General features: G+C 38.6%; 1 protein-coding gene across 5 annotated transcripts in view; it reads left to right on the forward strand.

Moving 5' to 3' along the window:
* Mctp1 (multiple C2 and transmembrane domain containing 1) overlaps positions 1-23,430 on the forward strand; it is a 564,452-nt gene extending 541,022 nt beyond the window's left edge. For all 5 annotated transcript variants that reach the window (XM_060383587.1, XM_060383590.1, XM_060383588.1 and 2 more), the window contains 4 exons: positions 10,878-10,987; positions 17,720-17,829; positions 20,560-20,657; positions 21,565-23,430. In XM_060383587.1, the coding sequence (XP_060239570.1) occupies positions 10,878-10,987; positions 17,720-17,829; positions 20,560-20,657; positions 21,565-21,636 (390 nt within the window). In that variant the 3' untranslated portion in view covers positions 21,637-23,430. The remainder of the gene's footprint in view (positions 1-10,877; positions 10,988-17,719; positions 17,830-20,559; positions 20,658-21,564) is intronic.
* The last annotated feature ends 3,395 nt before the right edge of the window (positions 23,431-26,825 follow it).

The following is a 26,825-nucleotide window of genomic DNA, read 5'->3' on the forward strand; positions in this document are numbered from 1 at the left end:
AGAATTGAAGGCTTTGATGTTGGCATGTAGTTCTGAATGAACTTTCAAGTGCCCGAAAGCCTGTTAAGTGTCCCTCAAAATCTCGGTGATGAGGGACCTACCCAGCAGAGTCTGGCTTTAGGTTACCTCCCTGACAACAGGCACTCATCCTTGTGTACTTCCAGTAAGTTTTGTCTTCATTTATTAGGTAAATATTTTATGTGCAGACTTTCAAAAATATTTTAAATTGGAGGTTCCATGGTTAGAAATCTTCTGCTTTGGTGTCATTTTCTTTCTGATCCAAGTCATCTTCTGAGGTCCCTGCTCATTCTCCTGTTTCCTGGGCCTGTTCTCCAAAGCCTTCTCATTCTTCTCTTTCTCCTTTCTTTTGGTTCTATTAACACCCTTTTCCCTTTCCTCTTTCTTTTTTTCCCCTCATGGGTTCCATCATAAAGTTTAGAGCACTGTCAAATGTCTAAAAGTCCATTTCATGTTGTGCTGCACATGTGAGGTTTTTGTCTGAATGTCTGTTGCTTTACAATAATCTTTCTATTACATACAAATGGAGAACAGTGTTGTTACAAACTGTTGTGAAAAGCATAAGGCTACTTTGTGTCAGAGGGTACAACAGCAGCAAAGAAATACGGATATTTATTCTGGCACAGTAAAAAAGTAAACCAAAGGGCGGGAAAGTACAATTAAGGTGTAAAGTAAAAATTTAAAATTAATTAATTTAATAAAAAAGTAAACCAAAAGCCAAACAGAACACAAAGCCTCTGTTGAGCTAGAAGGGGAGGAAAAGATCTTCTCAGTGTAAATTGCAAAGAATCATTTTCTAACATGGGATCTGACAGGCGAACAATAAGTTACCTGGAGCAAAAGGAAAGAAAGAAAGAAAGAAAGAAAGAAAGAAAGAAAGAAAGAAAGAAAGAAAGAGAAAGAAAGGAAAAAGAAAGAAAGATAAAGAAAGAAATTAATAAATACTCCTGCAGTCAAAAATTTGCTATAACAATTCAATTTTTTTAAACATCAGCCAAAAAGAATAAAAGTAATTTGAATTATTTTTTTAATTCATAGTACTACAAACACTAGTTATTTATAGATGTTTTGTTTCTGCCATGATTGTACAGGAACTTTACATGTATTATCATATTTAATTATTTCTCCATAAATGCCTGAAATATAGTTTTTGAGAACTGCTATATTTGGGAGGCTTTGGACAAAAATGTTTAGTGAGCACATTTAGGGGCCTGAGCAAGAGTGAGTAGAGCATACCCGCTGTTTATCTCTGAAGAGAAAAGTTCTGCGTGTGAAATCATCACTGCTCCCCCTCCTAACCTTAAACACGCCTGAGGTCTGCCCAGTCTCAACAGGGAGCTCCTGGCCTTGAGACAAATATCAAGAAAAGACCCAGGCACAAGCAAAGCGGGTAAGACTCGGTGTGGTAGGAATCGGGGAAGACACTTAACTAAGATTCAGTCGCCAAGGGACTTCGAGTTGCCAAGCTGCTCTCTGTGAAATCAGTATTCTAGATTTTGGGCTGAAATATAGTTTTCTATATCTGAAAAAGAAGAAAATGTTGGCAGAGAAAAAATATCTGATCCCTTTTTTGATGTCTCTACGCAATCTTTATATGTGCTAACCAATACAGTTTCAATAGATCAGAGGCACAAAACTCAATCACATCTTACTAAAGTACTGTGGAAAGGGGGGAAGAGCAAACTGTCCTTAGCATAGAATATGGATTGGACAAAACATAAACACATTCCAAATGCCTGGACTCCGTGTTCGTCTACAGAGTTCCATGATAAACTAGTTATGTCTTAGCAAATCTCAGCCTTTGTAATGTGTTTGTGCCACGGGGAAACAGCAAAACTTTGAAGGAGAAGAAAAAGTCGACTAAAACCAGCTTTTAAATGAAGTGTCTCAAATCTGTATATTTTCCTCAAAGAACAGTATGACCATGTGCCCTGGTCTGGGGGCAGAGTTATGTTTTATGTTTGTTATCCTGGCATAAGATTACCTTCTTCTCTTTTCTTTGATCTTTTAGCCTTTCCCTTTTTCATATTTCTTTTAGTTTTATTAACAACCTTTTCCCTTTCCTTTTTTTTTTTTTTTTTTTTTTTGGTTTCCCTCCTGGATTCCATCAGGAAGCTTAGAGTACTGCTTTGTATCCAAAAGTCCATTTATATTGTGCAGTACAGGTGATGTTCTTGTCTGAATACAATAATCTTTAATATCACATTGTCCTGAAAAAAAAAAAATAAGGTTACTTTGTGTCAGAAAAAGCAGCAGCAAAGAAGAACAGATACTTATTCTAGAAAGGTAAAAAATAAATGAACCTCTTTTTCAGTTCAAGACAAACACTGTCTCAAGCCCAGTCAATTTTGTAATAGCAATATCTGGAACAAGCATTCTACATCTGCTATGGTCAGAATGGCACAGGTGTTCCCTAGATAGACCATCTATGATGTCAGTAAGGCTGGCAACTGCCACATTGGCAGATCCCTAGATGCGTCAATGACTGAAGCGAGATGGTGGTTCAACATGAGGAGTGAGACTTAGAGCTCACACGCCTGATGCCTATCACTTTGGCTTCCTGTTCTCATCCAGATCAAGACCAAAGGAAGGAGGAAGTGGGGCAATCTGTCATTGTGCTTGCAAAGTCCATATATAAATAAGTGCTCCTTTTGAGTCTTTGGTTGGCCTTCCAGTTTTTCTTAAATTCTCAAAGCCAAGAAGTAGCTACTTTTGGAGAAGAATCTCATGAATTTTTTGTTAGAACATGTGATAGTAAACTAAGAAAATATTAGAGAATCAAGAGTCAAGTTTTGCAGTCATTGATGTTTTGTGGACAACTTGAATCTGATAAACAAACATTAAAAATTAGATGGAGGCTCACAGAGACTGGAGCACAAACCAAAGCGCATGCAGGAACTGGGCCTCGAATCCCGACATCTGTAGCAGATGTGCAGCGCGGTCAGCGAATAATGGGAGTAGGGACTGTCTCCGACTCTGTTGCCTGCCACTGGATCCCTTTCCCCAACGGGACTACCTCGTCCTGCTGAGACTTGAGGTATCAGGAGGCTTGATACCCCTTGGGGGCCTCCCCTTCTCTGAGAAGAAGAGGAGAGAATGGAAGGAGAGGGGTATGAGGGTGGGACTGGGAGGAGAAGAGGTAGGGGGCTAGGATCAGGCTGTAAAGTTCTGTAATAAAAAATTATATTTAATTTAATTACATAGAATCTAAATGGTTATACAATTTAAAATTTATAGTTATAAACAGTTTTCCTTTTTATTGTTTTAATTTTCTTTTACATTCTGACCCCAGTTTTCTTCCCTCCTCTCTTCCCAGTCCCTCTCCCCTTCCTCCACTCCCCCATCCTTTCATCCTCTGTTTCTCTTCAGAAAAGGGCCACCTCAATGGATGTCAAGTTGCAGTCAGAATAGACATACCTCTTCTATTAAGGCTAGACAAAGGGATCTAGTAAGAGGAAGGGGCTTCAAAAGCAGGCAACAAAGTCAGAGACAGCTCCTGCCCCTGCTGTTAGGGGCCCCCCGAGAAGATCAAACCACACAACTAACATATATGGGAAGGGCCTGGTCAAACCCATGAAGCCTTCCTGGTTGGCAGTTCTGTCTCCATGAGCCCCTCTGGACCCAGGTTAGTTGATTCTGTGGGTTTGCTTGTGGTGTGCTTGGCTCCTCTGGCTCCTACAGTCCTTCCTCCCCTTCTTCTGCAGGATTCCCCAAACTCCGCCTAATATTTGGTTGTGGGTCTCAGCATCTATTTCCATCAGTTGCTGGGTGAAACCTCTCTGATGACAATTGAACTAGGCACCAATCTATGAGTATAGCAGAATATGATTAGTAATCATTTAATTGACTTTTTTTTTTCTTTTTGCGCCATTCATATTTAGTTCTGTTGTGGGTTTCTGAACTATCCAGCCTCTGGTCCCTGGCTCTCAGGAATGGGCCTGGGTCTCCACATGGACCAGTCATGGTTGCCCACTCCTACAATTCCTGTTCTACCTTTTACCTCAGCACATCTTGTACGCAGGAAAATTTGTTGGTTGCAGGTTTTGCGGCTGAGTTGGTGTCCCAGTCACTTCATTGGAAGTCTTGCTTGGTTTAGGCTCTGTAACCCCCGTTGCTAAGTCTTAGCTAGTGTCACCCTTATAGATTTCTGGGAGTTTCCATTGCCTTGGGCTTTTAGCTTATCCCCGGGATGCACCCCTCATTCCAGTTTTCTCTCCCAGTACTCTCTCCTGTCCTCCCCACAACTAATCCTCCTGTTCCCATCCAGTCCCCTCTCCCCATGCACCTGCAATGTCTATTCTGTTTTTCCTGCTCTGTGAGAGTCATGTGACTCCCCACCACCTCCTAAACTCTCTTTGTTACTTAGTTTCTTTGGTCTGTGGATTATAGCACAATTTTGGCCTAAAAAGTAATCTTTATGGCTAATCCACTTCTAAGTGAGTACATTCCATGTTTGTTTTTCAGGGTCTGGGTTACCTCACTCAGGATGATCTTTTCTAGCTCCATCCATTTATCTGCAAGTTTTATGATGTTACCGTTTACTTATCTATCCTTCAGTTGAGGGACATCTAGGTTGTTTCCAGTTTCTGACTATTAGAAAAAAGCTATTGTGAATATAATTGAGTAAATATCCTTGTGGAATGGTGGAACATTTTTTGGGTATATGCTCAGGAGTGGTATAGCTGGGTCCTCAGGTAACACTATTCCCAATTTTCTGAGAAAGCTCCAGACTGATTTCCAAAGTGGTTGTATATGTTTTCACTCCCACCAGCAATGGAGGAGTGTTCTCTTTGCTCTGCCTCCTTACTGTTACTTGTGTCTTTGATCTCAGCTCATCTGAGAGGTGTAAGATGAAATTTCAGAGTCATTTTGATTTGCAATTTCCTGATGGCTGAGGATATAGGAGATTTCACTAAGTGCCTTTCATCTTTATGAGATTCTTCTGTTGAGAATTCTCTGTTTAGTTCTGTACTCCACTTTTTAATTGGATTATTTGGTGTGTCAATGTCCAGCTCCTTGAGTTTTTTTTATTAGTCCCCTGTTAGATGGGGGATTGGTAATGATCTTTTCCTGTTCTGTAGGCTGCCATTTTGTCCTTTTGATGGTGTCCTTTGCCTTACAAAATATTTTCAGTTTTATGAGGTCTCAGTTATTAATTGTTGATCTTAATGTCTACATGATTGGTGTTCTGTTCAGGAAGTTATCTTCTGTGCCAATGCATTCAAGACTGTTCTCCACTTCTATCAGGTTCAGTGTTTTCTACAAGTAACTTTTTTTTACATGTTGAAAAGAAATATTAATCATTTTTAAACCAATGTCACTACTGAGCCTTTGGATGATTAACTACTCTGTGGTATTTCTTTCATCCAAACTGACTTATAAAAGAAAGCAAAAATGACAATAAAAGAAATGTACCAATTTATTCCCTACTAATAAAGTATTGAACATTAGGGGGAAAGTGTGAAATATTGGAATGCAACATAGAGCAATTTCATTACCCATTACAGTTTTGGGTCATATACTATATATAAAGAGTAATTACTTCATTGGCTGGAGACCACAGTGAAGGAATATAGAATCTGATGAAAGAGATTGTGCAATAAACATTTTTACCCCAATGTATTTGCTTCCCCAAACTTTACCAACTTTGAGGCAAGCCTATCTTATTTTGTCTTCTGATGACAGTGGCATGGGAGTGGCAGTGAGATCAAAGTGAGAGAAAAACAAAGAAATTGTATGAGCCAATTTTTTAAGAATCTTATTCAAGAATTGAATTTTTAAAGTAACTATTTTAAATTGCCGCTGTAGTGGCCTAGGTGACAGCTCTCCTTGCTGAGGATCCTCTACTCTAGCATGTCATTTATGGTAATTCTGAGATTCCTCACACATCCTCCCTTCCTACCCTTGAGGGAAACTTCTGGATTGCAGTTTCTTGCTGAAGAATTTAGCTGCATAATGAGCCTTAAGGCTAGTTAGGGTCATACAAGTAAATATTTCCTTTTTCCCACTTGCTTATCCTATTGAAGCTTTAGAGAGGAATTGAAATCTCTCTAACAGGAAGAAGAAGCCACTGACACTGGCTTGTTCCAGCACCAGCCTGACCCTGACGGTTCTCTGGAGCCGCAGTTTCTAAGAGTAGTGAAAGGATACTAAAGCTGGTTATGAGGGTTGGGTTGGGTATATGAGAAGCACTGAATAGTACTCACTGAACATGTGTCTGTCTCTTTTTTTTTTTTTTTTTTCAAAATTACCTAAAGCCAAAGTAAAATCATGCCCTGTGAATAATTCTAACTTCCCTTTTTCTTCTTTCTTTCTTCAATATTGGGAGGGGGACTTTTAAATATAAAATGTTAATTTCATTGAAAATTTTTATGTATCATTTTAATTTTTCACTTTTTTGAAGTAGGCCATAAGCATTTCATCATTAAAATTTTCATGTTTTGTGGTTGCCAAAATAGATAGTCCTATTCAATGTGTTAATGATTTTTTTTTTGTTAATTTTATAACAAGACTGCAACAGAAATATTTACAGGAGCTTATTGCATGAGCACACTGAGAATATCATACTGTCAACTGGAGTATTTGTTGCTATTGTTTTACCTAGCTAGTCTTTAAAACCTCTTTTTGATAGTGCTGTAGCTCAAAGGCCAAAGATTCACACATGCTTAGGACACACTATAGCACAGGCTGTATCTCAACCTGAAAGTTTTAAAATTACGGTGACTTTTGGCACAGTTTTTAATGTTATGAAATCACTGCTATCAATTTTTTTCTGTCGGTTTTTTTAATGCTTGCTTTTTTTGTTTGTTTGTTTGTTTGTTTTTTACAACACCAAATTAAGTATTTTACTAGTCCAAGGATGATCACATCACTCTTTACAAACAAACGAATCTTTCCTTTTAAAGCCAAAGAAATCTTCTTGGGAAATGAAGATTTCCCAAGAAATCTTCTTGGGAAATAAAACTCAGTGGAAACACAACCCTTTCACATGAGGTACAATGGTAGGTTTTGTAAGGCAACCATGTTCATACTCTCTAAAAAAAAAAAAAAATCAGGTTTATGCAATAGTTTCAATCTAATTTTAGCATTCTTTAGTAAACGATACTTTTTCTTACAACCTCTTATCTCATGCAACACATCCTGAGCATTTTTCCACCTCTCTACTCCTCCCCCCTCCTCCCTCATCTCCCCAACCCCCACATCCACTCCCCCTCCATCTCCCAGCAGAGGAGAGCAGGCCTCCAAGAGACGACTAAACACAGCAAAACAAAATATAACACAGTAAGGCAAGAGTCCTCATATCAAAGCTGGACAAGGCAACTAAAGGAGAAAAAGAGTCCCCTAAATAGACAGAAGAGTCAGAGACACCTCTGCTCCCACAGTTAGGAGTTCCACAAGAACGCCAAGCCATGATATATACACAGAGGACCTGGTATAGATCCTTGCAGGCTCCCTCTCTGTGAGCCCCTATGCTCTCGGCTTAGTTGATTCAGTGGGCCGTGCTCTCCTGGTAAAATGTGAGTGTTTAGCCTACGGTTGTGGAGCACTAGTAATTAATACTGGATATGTAAATATTTACTGATTTGATATTATTTTTGAAAATGAGATAAAATTTTTAAGAAAGTATTTTATTTTAATTAATTAATTAATTAGCTGATTAATTAATTAACTTTACAACCAGACTGCAGTTTCCCGTTCCTCTTCTCCTTCTAGTCTTTCCCCCACACTCAGCCTCCTGGCATTTTTAATGCTTGTTTTTAGAAAATTCTTTCCTACCAATGTAAGTAAATATCTATATTGTCTTTATAATTTACTTACAGCGTTTAGCTTTAAAAATTAGTTTAGAATATATTTGAGGTAAAGATTGATGTAGACTTAGACTACCTAATGGAGTTGAGAGTTTAGCATAGTTTTCCATCAACTGTTTTCCATAAATAGGCAACTAAATTGCTCATTCACAAATTCCTTCTATATGATGAAACCCTGCCCTACTTTTTGGAGACAGTATCTCGAGTAGCCCAGTCTGGCCTTGAACTCTTGGTCATACTGCCTCCAGATCCTGAGTGCTGAGATTACAAACGTGCATCCAGCATGATGCCTTATATATACCTTTTTCTCAGTATTCATGTTTCATTTTAATTAAGCATGTGGTCTACAAAATGCTTTCTCATGATTGTCCCCTTTTATAGAAATGTCTTGACTACAGTTACATATTTATCTTCCAAGCAAATTTAGAAGCACGTTATCAAATTCTCTCCATTTCTGTCTTCTCCAAACACAAAGATTTGGTTGAAATTGCAATAAATATGTACATTCAACCAACCCCCTCCCAATATTCTACTGTATAATGTGGCCATATTTGTTTTCATAATTTTTTGAGGTTATATCAAAGTACTTTGTTGTTATCGTGAAAGAAACAGCACATGGCCCTGAGCAAGAACCTTATGCTCAGAGGAGCTTTCCCTACACGCACCGCCTGCAGCTTATTTTTCTTTTCTGGGGCTGGAGACTGGGGCTAGAGATGTGCTAAGCAGTCTACCACTGGCGTACACTCCAGTCCTGCAGAGTTTTGTTTTTGTTTATTTGTTCTGTGTTGATTTTTTTTTCTACATACAGAATAGATAATCTATAAGAGCACTTTGCTTCATAGACATAAAATAAGTCAACTGATACTAAGGATCAGGCCAATTTTGCAGTTATCAAAACAACCAGAAAGCCATTGGTTATTCATTTTATCTAAAATGTACAATTATATAAGATTGCCTGGGTGGAATTAATATTTTGTTTTGTAAAATGAAGAGGGAGAATACATAAGAAATTGATGCATCTTGGTGTGTCGTGGTCAGTGAAGGGTGACTTTTGAATACAGTGGAGAATGCTGGGTATGGAATTACTTCCTATATTTTGGGGCTTAGAGTATCCCTTATCTACCTCCCTTGACAATCTTCTTTGGCATAAGACAACCGTTTTAATTAGTATTTCATCGCTGTGAAGACACCATGACCCAGGCAACTCTTATAAGGAAAAACATTCAATTGGGGCTGGCTTAAGTTTCAGAGGTTTAGTCCCTTGTCGTCATGGTGGGAAGCATGGTGGTGTCCAGGTACACATGGCCCTGGAGAGGGAGCCAAGAGTTCTATATCTTAATCCACAAGCAGCAAGGAGAGACTGTTCCACATTGGGTGGAGCCTGAGCATATGTAGCCTCAAAGCCCCCCTCCACAGTAACACACTTTCTCCAATAAGGCCACACCTCCTAATAGTGCTGCTCTTCAGGGGCCAGCCATTCAAGCACATGAGTCTATGGGGCCATTCCTATTCAAGCCACTACAATGACTAATGTAGAAGATTCTTCTATTGAAATTAAATTTGAAATAAGAACTCTGATTGGTATCTGCAATTATGATCAAGTTATAAAGTTGGCCTACATGGCCTTGGTCCCAGGGTACTGTGAAGTCCTTGGAGGGAGCCTTTGCACCCGTGATCCATTTGTCCTTGGTTTCTAGGTGGCAGAACGGCAGAATGCCAGCCCTGGCCAAGTACTCACAATACAGTGTTAGGACTCTTCTAAAGTGAAATTTAGTATATAAATGTGCAACATGACATTATTATCTTAGCTTCCTGGCTGCTTTCAGCAAGCACTAACTGCCACATGAGGTCTCAAGTGTTCTGGCACAGTCTGCAAGTGTTCAAAAGAAGTTAAAGTAATGAAATTGGATCTATATTTCCATAGACATTCAAGCTGGCATGGAGAAATGGAGTCATGGAATCCGGGTTGGATGGTCTCCACCAAACAACCTAGGCAAGTGTCTGTGATGCTAGGCTACCAAGCTGAATTCTATCGTGAAAGGCCACCACTATTTCTTCCTTTGGAGCTAAAATTATAAAATATGCACATTTTTCTAGGTTCACACCATGCACAGGGCGTGTTATACTTAATCCCCTCCCACTCATTCCCTAGTATACAAGCATTTCTTGATTTCAAGATTCTGGTTGAAGTATATACAAAAAAAGGAGGTATTAGAACTTTGGCTACCAGCATGTGCAACCGTAGACTATCTGAGCATTGTTTTGAAGATTAGGTGTATCTTATCTAGGAGTGTCCAGTTACTGCATCTCAGTACTAGTTTTTTTGCTTGTTTGTTTGTTTTATCAGTTTTTACTGCTCTTAGGTATTCTTGTTTGTACCCAGTATTTTACGCCATTGAAGGATTTGTTCAGTCAAGTCTGGAGATACAGTTCAGTGATAGGGTTCTTCAAAAGTTCCTTGGTTCAATAGAAAATAGAAAACAAAATGTTCAAGGACATATGTGGAGACCCAGCTAAGGTGTATAGGTGGTGGGGTCAAGAAACCGGCTTTGAGGCTGGGTTCGTGTTCAGTTCCTAGAGTGCTTGGCTTCTATGATCAAAGCCCTGGATTTGATCTCCAGTGCCACATAAGCCTGAGTGTGGTGTAATAGCACATGCTTGTAGTCCTAGCACTCAGGAGCATAGAAGAGGATCAAGCGTTCAAAGCCACTCTCAGTTACACAGTAAGTGCCAGGGAACCATGTTCAAAGACAGAGAGGTTGCTTATGAGGAGAGAGACTGGGTTTGCTAAATGGGTCTTGTGTCAAGTTTGGCAATTCTTCCTCTCATATCTGCATACCAAAACTAGCTCTACCTCCATGCTTCTGTTCATCAGTGTAAGGGCAATAGAATTCAAGTTTCTGGAATTGCAGCCATCTGGTACATTCCTCCTCATGTCGTTTTTCCTGAAATTTTTACGAGCTCCAAATATCCATTAAAAAAAAAAAAAAGGCAAGAACCAATACATACCTTTTACTCATTCAGAATTTCTTTCTTTTTATTGCATTTTAGGATGGTGAAAAAAAAGGATTTATGAATAAAATCTATGCTATCCAGGAAGTCTGTATCAGTGTCCAGAATATCCTAGATGAAGTGGCTTCCTTTGGCGAAAGGATAAAGAAGTAAGTGATGCTGACGTGTGCACTCTGGCCTTCTATGGGATGGTGTCTACTTGACTCTCAGAATGAAATCCCACACTTGTCTAGCACGGGTCACTCCTGGATGATCTATTGTTAAGTTTTGTCACAATTTATTTTGTTTTCTTGTTTTTAAGTCCATGGTTATGTGATGGTTATGTCAATTTCCTTCCTGAAATTTAGAACATTTGGTTAGAAATAAGTCATACTTGTAGCTTTGAAGAAATAACACTGTCCTAATTTTAGCATTCTTTTTTTCATCCTGACTTTATTCTTAAAAAGAATTTGAAGTCATGATAGAAAAACAATCTGACCTCATAGATTTCACGTAAAGAAGACAACTATACTGCACAGATTTAAATATATTTTACCAAGTTTCTTTTAATTTTATTTTTTATATTAATTACAGTTTATTCACTTCATATCCCAGCTGTAGCCCCCTTCTGCATTCCCTCCGAATCCCTCCCTCATGTCCTCCCAAGCCCCTCTCCAAGTCCACTGATAGGGGAGGTCTGCCTCCCCTTCCATCTGATCCTAGCTTATCAGGCCTCATCAGAGCTGGCTTCATTGTCCTCCTCTGTGGCTTGGCAAGGCTGCTCCCCCCTCAGGGATAGGTGGTCAGAGAGTCAGCCACTGAGTTCAAGTCAGAGACAGACCCTGTGCCCCTTACTAGGGAACCCACTTGGATACTGAGCTACCATGGGCTACATCTGAGCAGGGGTTCTAGGTTATATCCATGAATGGTCCTTGGTTGGAGTATCAGAAAAGACCCCTGGGCCCAGGTATTTTGGTACCTTTGCTCTCCTTGTGGAGCTCCTATCATCTCCAGGTCTTACTATCTCCCCCTTCTCTCATAAGATTCCCTGCACTCTGCCCAAAGTTTGGGTATGAGTCCCAGCATCTGCTTTGATACACTGCAGGGTTGAGTCTGAATTTCAGAGGCCCTCTGTGTTTAGGCTCCTGTCCTGTTTCCTGTTTTCTCACTTTTCCACTATCCAATCTGTTTGTCTTTCTGAGTGAGGATTGATCATCTTACCCAGGGTCCTCCTTCTTGCTTAGCTTCTTTAGGTGTACAGATTTTTGTACGTTTAAAGTATATTATATGTCTATTATCCACTTATAAGTGAGTATATACCATGTGTGTCTTTCTGCTCCTGGGATACCTCACTCAGGATGATCTTTTCTAGTTCCTACCATTTACCTGCAAATTTCATGATTTCCTTGTTGAACAAATGTCCTTGTTGTATACTTGAGCATATTTTGGATATATGCCTAGCAGTGGCATAGATGGATCATGAGGAAGCACTATTCCTAATTGTCTGAGAAAGTGCCAGATTGATTTCCAAAGTGGTTGTACAAGTTTACATTCCCACCAGCAATGGAGGAGGGTTCCACTTTCTACACATCCTCTCCAGCATGTATTGTCACTAGAGGTTTTTTTTAATCTTAGTTATTCTGATGGGTGTAAGGTGAAATCTCAGGGTCGTTTCATTTGCATTTCCTTGGTGAATAAGGACATTGAGCATTTATGTTTCTCTGCCATTCTATACTCCTTTACAGAGAATTCTCCGTTTAGCTCGGTACCCCCATTTTGTAATTGGATTACTTGATTTGTTGCTTTTTAATTTCTTGAGTTCTTTATATATTCTGGATATTAGGTGTTCTCTGGTCGAATTTTTGGGGTCGCTCATGTATAATATCATATTATCTGCAAATAGTGACACTTTGACCTTTTCCTTTCCGAATTGTATCCCCTTGATGTCCTTTATTTGTCTTATTGCTTTAGCTAGGACTTCAAGTACTATGCTGAAGAGATATGGAGAAAGTGGGCAGCCTTGCTTTGTCCCTGATTTCAGTGGAATTGATTTAAGTTTCTCTCCATTGAGTTTGATGTTGGCTATTGGCTTGCTGTATATTATCTTTACGTTTAAGTATGTGCCTTGTATCCCTGATCTCTCCAAGACTTTAAACATAAATGGGTGTTGGGTTTTGTCAAATGCTTTTTCAGCATCTAAGGAGATGACATGTGGTTTTTCTCTGTCAGTTTGTTTATATGGTGGATTATATTGATGGATTTCTGTATATTGAACCACCCCTGCATGCCTGGGATGAAGCCTACTTGGTCATGGTGGATGATATCTTTGATGTGTTCTTGTATTCGGTTTGCAAGTATTTTATTGAGTATTTTTTGCATCAGTGTTCATTGTAAGAGAGATAGGTCTGAAATTCTCTTTTTTTTTTTTTGGGTCTTTGTGTGGTTTAGGTCTCAAGGTGACTGTGGCTTCATAGAATGAGTTTGGTAATATTCCTTCTGTTTGAAGAGAATTGGAGTTAGCACTTTGAAGTTCTGGCAGAATTCTGCACTGAAACCATCTGGCCCTGAGCTTTTTTTTTTTTTTTTTTTGGAAGGGAGACTGTTGATGGCTGCTTCTATTTCCTTGGGGGATATAGGACCATTCAATATTTCTGCTTAATCTTGACTTAATTTTGGTAAATGGAATCTATCAAGAAAATTGTCCATTCCCTTTAGATTTTCAAATTTGGGGCATACAGGCTTTTGTAGTAAGACCTAATGATTGTTTGGATTTCCTTAGTGTCTGTTGTTATGTCCCCCTTTTCATTTCTGATTTTGCTGATTTGGATAGTTTCTCTCTGCCTTTTAGTTAGTTTGGCTAAGGGCTTGACTATCTTGTTGATTTTCTCAAAGCACCAGCTCTTGGTTTCATTGATTCTTTGAATAGTTTTATTTGATTCTAATTTATTGTTTTCTGCCATGTGTGTGAGTATTTCCAGTCATTTGCTTCTCTTGAGTGTATCTGCTTCTCTCTCTCCCCCCCTCCTTAGGGCTTTCAGTTGGGCCATTAAGTTGCTTTTATGAGCAACTTTTTATGAGTTTCAAATTTCTTCTTGAAAGTACTTAGTGCTATGTATTTTCTTCTTAGAACTACTTTCATTGTGTCCAGTAAGTTTGGGTATATTGTACCTTCATTTTCATTGAATTCTAGGAAGTATTTAATTTCTTTCTTTATTTCTTCCTTAATCCAGCTCTCATTGAGTAGCGAGTTGTTCAGTTTCTATGTGTGTGTAGGTTTTTTGCTATATCCGTTGTTGTTGAGGTCCAGCTTTAGTCCATGGTGGTCAGATAGAATACAAGGAATTATTTCAATCTTCTTGTATCTGTTGAGGCTTGTTTTGTGACCAACTATATGGTCTATTTTGGAGAAGGTTCCATGAAGTGCTGAAAAGAAGGCATACTCTTTTGACTTTGGGTGAAAAGTTCTATAGACTTTTATTAGGTCCATTTGATTTAGGACCTCTGTAAGTGCCCTTATTTCCTTATTAGGCTTCTGTCTAGATGATCTGTCCCTTGGTGAAAGTGGGGTGTTGAAGTCACTCACTATTAAGGTGTTGGAATCGATGTGTGATTTAAGCTTTAGTAATAATGTTTCATTTACAAATGTAGACGCTGTTGTACAGGGACACTGGATCTGGGGCTCTGGGAGCACTCACTTGAAGGCACACTCACTCTCTAGCAGGACCAATCGGTTCCCCTTGTTCTCTACTCTCTGATTTGATCCTTCTGGGGCAAATGTGGGTGTAGGCGATCTGTCAGCTCAGAACTTGGAGCCGCCAGCACTGGGAGCCAGACACTGTGCTCTGTGGCAGGCGTTGTGGGCCATCTCCACAGCCTCCACCTCCACCAGGGAAGAAATATGGAGGCCAGTGAAGGGGGAGTGCCTGGAGGATTGAGTAGTCTCTGTCCTAGATCCCGAGCAAGGTGTTCTTTGCTAGGAGCAGCCAGCACTGCGGGTCGGGCACTGTGTTCTGTGGCGAGCACTGCGGGCCGCTCTGCTGCCTCCACCAAGGGGAGAGTGGGGAGGTGGTTTAGGGGAAGTACCTGAGGATTGAAGCCCCAGGAGAAGTCTGTGGAGAAGACCCCAGTGAAATCCTCAGAGAAGTCCGCGGGCGAATACAAATGGTCTCAGTTAACAGTCTCCTTTCTCCCTGGAAGCCTCAATGTCGTTCTGGGTTTCACTGCCCCTCTACTCACCAATTTCGGAGTTTTAGATCCTCTGCCCCTCAGATATGGTGCATGCTGGTTGCTGCCATCTTGGATCCCCTTTTACCAAGTTTAATGTAATCAAGAAATAAGCCACATTTCATCACTTAAGAAAATAAATCACAAAAATTTTGCAATTATAAAGGAATTCTTTTTAAGTAAAAGTATTTTTTAGATTTACTTATTCTAAGTGTTGTGCCTTTATGTATGTGTGTGTAGCACATGTGTACCTGGTGGCCATGGAGGTAGGGCATTGGATTCCCTGGGACTGGAGTTGCAGATAGTTGAGCCATCATGTGGGTGCTAAGAATTCAAACTGGGTCATCTGCAAGAACAAGTGTTCTATTCCATTGAGGCAATGTTCTGCCCCATTTGTGTTTTGTCTTATGTGTGTATGTGGTGTTTGCATTTGTTTTTATTTTTGAGACAAGTTTTCATTGTGTAGGTGTGGCTGGCCAGGAAGTCAGAGTTCACCTGCCTCTCAAATGCTGGATTAAAGTTGTGTGCTGCCATACCCACCCTTGGGTGAGGAAATAAGTTTCACTGACACACACACACACACACACACACACACACACAGTCAAGGAACACACAAACACTGGAATTTTTGTTTTTTCTCATTAATTCCCTCTGGTTGTCCTGGAACTCTACAGACCAAGAAGGCCTTGAACTCACAGAGATCTGCTTGCCTGTTTCCCCAGTTTTGAGATTAAATGCATGTGACCCTATGCTCAGCTGAAATTTATATTCTTAATCTTATATGGTTTTATTTTAGATAATTTTATTTACTAATGCATTTTGTTTTCTGTTGAGACGTTGTCTCATGTATCTCTGGCCTTGAAAATACTAAGTAGCCAAGGATGAGCTTGGATTCCTGATCCTCCTCCCTTTACTGCAAGAAATTATGAGTCTGAGTTTATTGTAGCTACATATTGAGAGCCTGTCTCACCCAAACAACAATAACAATACTAATTAAAAAAAAAAAACAATACTAATTTTAAAAAGCCTCACTCCAAGGGTTATTGAAAAACAGGGCAATCAGATTAATTCAAATTTGGGTCTTCTACTAGAAAAAAATAATTTTAGGAAATAGTTGATCTAGAGAAACAACAAAAGTGCTGGCACATGCCATCATACTCTATTTCTAATATACTTTCTGAAACAAATACTTTCTCAAAAAAATACAATAGTGTATTGATAGTAACTGACTATTCAAAATATACCATGGCCTCTCACTAGTCAACTATTTGATGACTGGCTTATAACAATTATTAATACCTATTTAAGAAAGGCTGCTCTGTATCTGGACAAGCATGTGCTTCCTGAGTTTCATATCTACTCTTCATTTATTATTCATGAAAACTGGTATTCTGCAGACCTAGATCCTTGGACACATGCAGAATTTAAAAGGAATAAATTATTTAAACCAAAAGTATGAGTTATCATCTGGTGCTGTCCATCTTGCAAGGGATAAACCATTTTATTTTGTACAGTTTTTTTATTTAATGAATTTCCACTTATGTAAACTTATGCACCTGTGCTGAGTTTCAACTTTTTTTATATGTGCTACACAAAACCACCTCCTTTTCACCCCTAAATGTATTTCTATGCAACTGTCTCAGAATTCTAAAGACTAAGTCATATCCTTCTCTCTTCTTTAGCCTATTTTCTCTGAATCATTTTTCCTTGCCCCATTTCCTGTCACCATAGCACAGCATGAAAGCATACATTTGGGGCTCATCGTAACTTAGTTTATGTCACACTGCATGCTCATACCTGTGAGCACCTTGCCGACACAGAACCAGCTAGCTTCACTTGTCAGGCTCCCAGGCTGAGTCAGTATGGCATGCACATGGCCCCAAGACGGTTCCTGTCAGCACCAGACAGTCAATCCTACCTTACATCTTTTGGGCCCCAGTCTATAGCAGCATGTGGACACTGAGAACACAGCAGCTCTGTCCTCCTCTCATCTGCTCCCCACCCCTGGTTCGGACTCTTTTTTTTTTTATAGCTTATCCCACAAATTCACTACAGACCATGCTCTCCTGTGTTAAAAGTACTACAAGTAGAGCAGGCAGAACTGATTTTCTTTCTTAGATGCCCATTCATTCCTAAACAAGGGCAATGATGGCAAATGATATTCCACAAAGCTAACTGTCTTGTGCCGATTCCAGCTCCATTTGAAATGAAGCTGAATAGAAAGTGAGTCTTCCTAAAAGGAATCCCAGAATTGAAGTCTCACACAGTGCTCTAAGAGTTGCACCTTCAGCAATTACTGCAAACATCTTCGTCTTGGCATGGGAATATAGAGTTTTTAGGAGAATGAATAGCGGGCCCTGAGATATCCTATTGTATGAAAATTAAAAATTCACAAGGATGGGCACTGTTTTTAGTAGCCAAAACAAAACAAAAAGTATTTTTACTATATAGGGGGGCACCCAAGTTGTGCAATGGCTTTAGACTCTGAAATCCCTGGACCACCTAGTGTGGCTTCTAGCAAGATCCTTTAGCTGGGCCCTGACCTCATGAACTGAACAGGTTATGACTGCCCTAGTCCTCTGACAGGCAACTGTATTAGTCAAAGCCTTGTTTATTTTAACCATTGTTTATTAAAGTGTTACGTGGTCACAATACTGATTTGTTGCTTTTCCATTCAGTACTTTCAACTGGACTGTCCCATTCTTAAGCTGGTTGGCCATTGTAGCCCTCTGTGTGTTCACAGTTATTCTGTACTTCATTCCACTGAGATACATTGTTCTTGTCTGGGGTAAGTAAAGTTTTTCAAACAACAACAACAACAACACCCCCCCCCCCACATACACACCTGTTTAGCGGCTAAGAAAACAAACTGTTTTTAAGAGGTGAGTTATACCATTAGTCATTATATTTATAGACATAAATATATAGGCACTACATGATGAAAAGAGACAGGTCAGTTAAAAATCACAACAGCATACAAATTTAGGTCTACCTGTAAAATGCATTTTTCTTATCTGGCACCACAGCCCCCACCATACTCTGAACATGTACTTGTACATGTTTATACTTGTACAGATTCTTCACATATCAAAGTGTAACTTTGTCTAGATATCACTGATTTATTTTCACCACTTAAATGCCAACAGAGGCACTTTAAGCCATGTGCTATGTGTAGGACAATATACTTTTTGCTGTGGTATTTTATCTTGTGGAAATATCTGTAAACATGGTACTAGCTGCTGTTTAAAAGGTCACTTTTAGAACTCAGGAAAAGACTTACTAGCATATAAGGCTCCTTAGGAACAACAACAAAAAAGCCTGCTGAGTAAGAAAGCTTTTAGAAAAGATTACTTTAAAGGTGATGTTCCCTAACCTTTATGTAATTTTGCCACATGCTTCTAACAGTCCCTTTGACCCAAGAACCCAGTCAGGAGGTGGTTGGTTCCAACATGCAGGAGGTGGTCCGTTTCCCACCCATTTAGGAGGTGATCAGTTTCAATGCCCAATCAGAATCCATACAGGATGCTCAGTTTCAGCGCCCATTCAGGAGGTCATGAGTTTTAGCATTCATATAGGACATGGTCAATTTCCCAACCCATTCAGGAGGTGCTCCCTTTCAATACCCTTTCAGGAGGTGGTTCGTTTCAGCATCCACATATGAGGCTGTCAGTTTCGGCACCCACAGACACACACTGTTTCATCGTCCATATAGAATGTTTCCACATCCATTCAGGATGTGGTTAGTGTCGGCATCCATATAGGATGCGGTCCCTTTCAGCATCCAGTCAGGAGGTAGTCAGTGCCGGCATTTATATAGGATGTGGTCAGTGTAGCACTGAAACTGAAGTTTTCCTTTTTGATGGAATTTTAGGTTTAGAAAACCCAATTGTCCTTATGACCCACCACTATATAGGAATATTTTTATTTGCTTCTCATCAATGTTCACATGCATTAAAGATTGCTACACTTAATAAAATGCAAGGACCAAAAATAGCCCTTAAGAAAATAAGCTTATATTGTTAAGCAACAGGAGCATATGAAGAATTTTTTTCTTTCTTTTTTGCCCCACAATTGTTTAAAGAAATATACTAAAAGAAAAGTGAACTGAGACCAATAGTCTCCATTTAATCTAGTTTTAAGATTCCTGTTTTTGGGCTGGAGAGATGGTTTGGCAGTTAAGAGCACTTACTCATTTTGCAGAAGGCAGTTTTGGTTCCCAACAGTTGTGGTTCACAACTGCCTATGCCTCCAGTCCCAAAGAACCCAATGCTCGGTTCTGACCTCTAGAGGCCCATGTTGCACACACATATACACTTTTTAATAGTGATGATGATGAATAGTAATAATGACAAAATATTCTTCTTTCTTTCTCCTCTTGGTCCACATTCATGTTTTTCTCTTGGGTAGACCTTGTTTGTTTTTAAAGTCACCAATATTAACTCTATGCCCCAGAGGGAGGGCAGAGAAAGTTGTACATTTCTCTTTTCCAATTTCTACCGTGCACAGAAATTTAATTAAATCATCACTTTTCCTATTCAAAGGACTTTTTCCCCTAAACCATATTATTGTTTTCTAGTCTATTAAACCCTAATATTTCATTCATTTCTCTGCAAGATACTTTTTGATTGGAGGATTTATGGCAGAGAATAACCATACCTATCTAGGGTCAGACTTGCAGAGCTATCTCTATTGCCACACGGTAGATAACCTTTCCCCTGACAGGCTTTCCCCAGCTTCTCTGAAAATGGAGCCTAAGGCAAACCTCTGGCTATGGAACCTGTATGGCCTCAATGGCTATCTGTCTTAAAAATAATTTTATAAAATGTGTTTCAGCCTTGTTTCATCAAATGAAAAAATACAAAATCTATTTCTTTAGAGTGAGGTGACTGCTCAAATGGCTGGAAAGAGACGAGGGCCACGATGACAGAAGGTGTTCTGTAGGAACACCATTGAGAGCTAATATCCCCCAGTTTGTTCCTCAGTTTTCACCATGTGTTAACATAAATCTGAATACTTGTTTCCCAAAAATTATGGCAATACTTTTCATTTCCACTTAAATAATAACTAAGCATCATAGTTATGTGACTTGTAAACATTTAGCTTGCTGTATAACAGCAGCACCCCCGCCCCTTAAAAAACTTATCATTGGAAAAGAAGAACAAATCACCTAACACTCTCAATCCAGAAATGTAGTCACAGTTTCATCATGGCTAAAACAAAAAAGCAAAACATCTAGTGAATGTAACAGAGAATCTGGTGAGGCAAGACACTGTGCATTCCTTCTAGGTACCCATTTGTTTTCCCAAAAGCCTCACCTACTGGGTAGAAGCTAATGAAGTGGAAAGAGAAGAAGCAATTCAGTTGGGAAAGTTGAACATTGAAGGGAGGTGGTGTGCTAGGCATTCAGTCAAGGTCAATGATTAGCACATGGTTTGATGCTCAAACCATGGCAATACTTTCTTCAGAAATGTGCTTTGCCTAACTCCCACACTCAATATTTGAAATCTCACTTTTTTAGGAATTAATAAATTTACAAAAAAGCTTCGGAGTCCATATGCAATTGATAACAATGAACTACTTGACTTCCTCTCTAGAGTTCCCTCAGATGTGCAAGTGGTATGTATGTTCATTATCATTGTTCTTACTTGGGTGTAGTACGGTACTGTGTTTTAATTTTTAGATTCTTTTAATGTCAAAGGTTATAGAAGAGTCAGGAAAAGTTAACAAAGCCTATTGCAGATTTTAGCAAGACGTTAGCTAACTTGGCATTAATCTAGAAAAACCTATAAAGAATGGAAAAGAAGAGACTGAAAGTCATAGCATAAAGAACCACCATGGCTTTCAGGGAAAAAGCCCTGCTGAGTTTGCGAAGTGACACCATCAAGATGTGAGCAGAGAAAGTAGGAATTTTAGATGTTTCATATTTACAACAATGGGCTAGGCCAGTTCTCAATCTTCCCGATGCTGTGAACCTTTAATACAGTTCCTCATTGTGGTGAGCCCCCAACCATAAAAGTTATTCTGTTGCTACTCTGTAACTGGGATTTTGTCACTATTATGGATTGTACTGTAAATATCTGACACACAGAATATCTGATATGTATGTGGAAGAGTCTTTAGATCCCCAAAGGGGTCATAACCCACAGATTGAAAACCGCTGGGGTAGGTAAGGATTAGAGCTGAATTTAACGAAGAAAACAAAAACAAACAAACGAAAAACTCCTGCAAAGAACCATTATCCATTTCTTCAAAAATACAGATTTTCTTTCATTGTATTGTGTTATGGTCAGTAACACTTATAATCCATTGGCAAAGTTCAAACAGAGCTTCAGGCAATTTCTGGCAGGATTTCTCTTCTGACTCTAGCTCTAGTCGTTTTGTTTTCTGCATCAGCTTGAGGTCCCACTTGGCTTTTAGAGCAGCCTGCTCTCCATTTCCCCACTCCCCCAAGCATTCGTTAGCTTTTCCTTCTTTTGCCAGGAAGTGGTCACCTGACTGGTCTTTTTCTGAACTGTTTAAACAGGTGCAATACCAAGAACTGAAAACAGATCATTCTCATAGTCCATATAAAAGGAAGAAAAACAACCTTGGCTAGCCAGCCCCCGGCATTGAGGAGACAAGCATGTTTGGGAAGATAAAAAAATCCTCAGCCTCCGCAGCACTTCCTTTCTTTGGCTTTTTATTTATTTTCCATTTTTAAAATAATGATCAAGAACACTTGTAAATAGTGCACAAAAGGTGTATGTCTTTGAAAATATACTTTCACTGTATAGACTCAACTTGATAAAAGCTTTTAGCTTGTGGAGTGTGGAAGCTTTGTTAGCTACAGATAATATAATAATAAAACTGGAAGATACAGTTCTAGAATTACAAGTGAAAGAACCAGAGTATCAGATTAAATGCTCAATTGTGCTTAACCCTACATAAAATGAAAATGCCAATTTGATCTTTAAGTTTTTTTGTAATGCAACTATTTCTTATCTGAAACGTAATTCATTAAATTTTGTTTTGTTTATACATTTCAAAAGGGAGAAACCCCAAAGCCTGAATAATGGAAATGTTGCACTTCAATTTAACATACATCCCGACTTTCACTCCTGTGTAAATAAATGTATGGCTATGGATGATTTTATGCTACAGGTATTCATCTTTTCCTGACTTCACACACACAATCCCTTAAGAGAATATGAGAGTCTATGAATAAGACTTTTAAACCTTCTATCATTCCATCTAAAACCTTAAAATCTCTCCAGAACTATATTATATAAATACTGCCAGGTTTATAAATGATTATCAGGATTTTTATATATACCACTAATTTAATTTATACTGAGTAAGCAAATTAGCAAGCTAATTGTCAAAAATAATAGCAAACTAAATCTATATTGCACATGGTGTCCAATTATGCCCTTGTGCATAAAATAATATTCAAGTGTCCTCTACTGACATACTTTAATGTATAATATGAATTTTGTCATTAGTGAGTTTTAATGGAGAGAATGCTGTGGACTAAATTAAAGTCCAGTGTTTCATTACATCATTTATGAAGATCATTGATAATGCATGAAAACCTGTTTTGTAAAATAAACTGCTTGTAAGGCATTAAAAATATTTCACTAACCACACCCGATACTTCAGCATCGCATTCCTAAAAGTAATTCCAGGGTCTGTCAAGGGAATCTAACAGGTTATCTGCTGAGATAACTTGGCCAGTAAGAATGTCTTCACTGGCTTGTTAGAAGAGTCAGACTCAACGGAAAGTGCTACAGAAGATGTTTTGCGCTACTTACTAATTGCTATTAATAGCTGGGATGGGTTGCAGGTGGGGGTTGTGCTGGAAAATGCATAAAGGCATAAGTATATATTGCACTTTAAAGATTCTTTAAATCTCATCAAAGCTGATTTTTAAAGTATTTTTATTTCAGAAATATGTTGTTAAATACTATTTCTTACAATAGAACTATTTTGATGTTTATACACTATGCTTGGAAGAACGTCAACTAAATTCTCTTTCTACAGAAAGGCTTTGACCTCAATATGCTCTATTTAGTGTATCATGTTTAAAATAACATATTTACATCTGCATTCCATCACTGTTTGTTGCAAAACCATACTACTTTATGAAGCTAACCTAATACATAAAGTTTATTAATGAGATCATTTGTTTGGTATAAATTCTGATTATACCTGTGTGAGATTTATGTTCCGTGCTGACAGTGTCTACTCAAAAGTCTATAAGCCTGACATTCTGTAACCTCAGATGGACCTAGTGGATGTAACCATTAACAGATGACTAATTTTTGTTCATTTCATTGTGTAAGATTTCAGATGTTTAGTTCAGTAGTAATGTTAACTACATATTCACTGCATTAAATACGAAAGAAAATAATCTTTTCTATGTATAATCACTTTTTTTTAAACTGAGTTAAGAAATGCATGGTGGGGTACTGGGTGCATGTATACTATTAATGGCATTTCACTTACAGAAATACACCTTCATTTGAACATGGCTATTTTTAAAAAACCCTGACTATGGCACAAACTCAGTACATTTGGCATGGTGAGCATCCAACAAAAGCAGAGAAAACTAGCTGGAGTCAACTTAAGTCAAGTCCTCCTTGCTTTTAGAAATCAATGTATTTGCTTTTAGAAATCAATAGGCCCAAACACACAATGCAAAGTAGGATCTTACTTTCTTGTATAGGTGCCTATTTAATGTAAGCTTTGGCTTTCAGAGATTTTTGAAGCAAATATTCCAAGTTATCTAAAGAGACTGAATGTGGCTAAGCATCTATTTGCACTGCTAAATTTACAGATACTGTATTTACATTCTAAATTACAATCATTGTTGTAGAATGCTGTCCTCTGGGCAAAACAACTGCCATCTCCCTTAGAGCAACTGTGTGTGCTTATAAAAGACCATGGCAATCATGCTTGCTGTTGACATCTCTTCAGACAAGGAGTGGGTATAGAGGGACACTGGGCCTGAGAGTCCAGCAATCTGGATGCAGTTCTGCTCACAGTAGCCTTAAAGAGATGCTAGAGAATAGAGGTGGGTGCATCTATGCAGCAATGGGCCACCATCATACTCAAGACTTCCCAGTACAGTTGTTTTGGGGTCATCCATGCTCATGGAGGCAACCCCCACCCCATCCTGTTAAGTAAGCCTAACGAAATCATCAGGCTGACCTTTAGTAGGATGCTTGGTTTGTTACTGAGATCTTACAGTGGGGGAGTGGAAGAGGTTTAAGTTTCTACAGGAAAGGAATTCTGCCACACCAGTAACTGGGGTAATTCAGACATCTTGTAACTTCTTTACCTACTTGAACAATGAACATGATGTTAACTAACAGTTCATTTTGCTACTGTTTCAGACTCAAACTGGGTTCTTGAGGGGTGGGATGTTCTAAACTAATTTTGAACCATTCTATGCACTAGGATAATGTTAGGATGCTTTTTATATATGTAGTGCATTTATTACGTACCTATTGTATACCCCCGAGAAGGGTAATTATATTGCTTGTGTGTATGAATGATAAATAGTATAATTTAATCAAATCTGGAGTTTTTAAAGTGTCAAATTTAAATTTAAAAAAATTATGAAAGTAACTTTTTAGAAGTTTCGTTAAGTTTTAACAAAGCTCTGGCCTCTAACTTGTCAGCCTTCCAAGTGCTGGGATGAGCAGGTAAGTGCTGAAATTAAGCAGTTAAACTCCTGCCTGGTGCAGTGGTGCATGCCTGTAATCCCAGCACTTGGGAGGCAGAGGCAGGTGGATCTCAGTGAGTTGGAGGCCAGCCTGGCCTACAAAGTTGAGTCCAGGACAGCAAGGCTACACAGAGAAATCCCGTCTCAAAAAAAACATAACAACAAAACCCCCAAATAAATAAATAGTTAAATAAATAAATAGATAAATAAAAACAGCAGTTAAGCTCTATCCAGGGGCGACAGAAACTTTCTACTTTGATGTCAAAATCCAAAAATCTCCAATATTGAGCATAAAATATAGCACGCCTTATTCAAAGACTATCATTAAATTTATAAATATATTAATTAAGCCTAAATGCTTACAATGCTTTTGAGTAATAGTACTTTGGTACTTAGCTTAAAAACAAAAAGATATAAGGTACTTGGTTGTTTCAAAATACAAGACAGCCAGTATTACATTTGTGACAAAAAGACTTGGCTATTATTAAACTAATTTGTTTGAGTTTTGGAGTTTGGAATGTTGTGTTTGTACAGATGTTCAGTCACTGCTGTGATTAGATTATCTAGAGTATCTTTTCTAACTGCTCAGTTGAATTAAAAACATAAATGTAGTCAAGTGTCTTTCATTTATAATTCTCTTTCCAAAGGTGATTGCTGTAACTCACTGAAACAAACAACAAAACAAGAGCAGAGAGTATACCCTTCCTTATTTGTGAGGACCCTTTTCCAGCTCATTTTCCATATTCATCCAGTGTCAGCTTGTGTAACGGCAGTCACATTAGCAGTTACTCCAGCTGCATCTGAGGCCTCAAACACACCAAGACAATCTCTATGTTGGAATGATGCAGGCACACATTAACTATGCCCCAAGTACTTTGATGAAGTAGACAGGTTTGCTGCAACCCATTTGTTTTTTTCCGGGTTCTGGTTTAAAAATTAAAAGGGGAAAAAAAAACCAAAACATCAAAAAAGACAACTAAAATTAAATACATAATTGATCTCAAATGAATTTCAACTTGTTCATTTTTAGATTCTAAGCTAAAAAACAAAAAAAAAAAAAAAGCAAAACAAATCTACAAAATTGTACTAAACAATGTTTGTAAAAACAGAATTTAGATAATTTAGGTATCTTTAAATGTAATAAATAAAAGGTATTTTTAGAAAACTTTACTATTTTATGTGTACAAATGTTTGTCTGCATGTATGAAAAGTGCGTAAGATATCAAAAGAGGGCATCAGAGCTCCTGGAAATGAAGTTATAAGTGATGAGCTGCTGAGAACCCAGTTAGGCCCTCAAGAACAGAAAAGTGCTTTCAACTGCTGAGTTATCCCTCAAGAGCTGGGGCTTTTAAAAAGGCAACAAAATGGCGCTGTAGGTTGGCTCTCATCAGCTAATAAGGTTACTGTCTTGGGCAGAGGCTTTGGTTGGAGAGCTATGCTAAAGTTCCCTCAGTATGTGCGAAAATAATCGCAACAAAGACCTTCCTTGTTCTAAAATTTCAGTATCCCTCCAAGAACAGGAATGACCAAACCAGGCAGGAAGAGACCACCTCACTTTTTAGGAGGGTTAAGGACAGCCTGAGCCCTGGCTGCAAGGAGCTGTGACTTCATAGTGAGGGGAGAGACTACAGTCTCAAGCTTATGGTCAAAGGCTTCAATCAAGTAGGTTTAAGTGGTTACAGATTTGGAATAAATGCTAAATTTGTAAAGAAAAGAGTATATGTGGTGCCTACAATTTTTAACTGTGTCAAGCATTTCAGAGACAGCTGGACCATAGAAGTGAGCCATGGGGAAAAAAATGCCAAGATTTTTCACAAGTGCAAGATCCCTTTTTACAGCTACCAAAAATTTAGTTATTTGGAATATACATAGTAGTAATTCCAACATTTATAAACCAAAATTTATGTGCGGCCTGTTGTAAATTTCACAAACTACTACTTCCTATTTCCTGTTATGTAAAGGAATGCTTGCGATTTTTGTCATTATTGTTGCATATTAGTAGCTAATTCGAGTTTATAACCAAATTTACAGAATGGTAATCTTTGCTTCTTACATTTGACCTAGAATTCTGAAACACA

The sequence above is a fragment of the Meriones unguiculatus genome, chromosome 5, assembly GCF_030254825.1.
Source record: "Meriones unguiculatus strain TT.TT164.6M chromosome 5, Bangor_MerUng_6.1, whole genome shotgun sequence".
In the NCBI taxonomy this organism is placed as follows: domain Eukaryota; kingdom Metazoa; phylum Chordata; class Mammalia; order Rodentia; family Muridae; genus Meriones; species Meriones unguiculatus.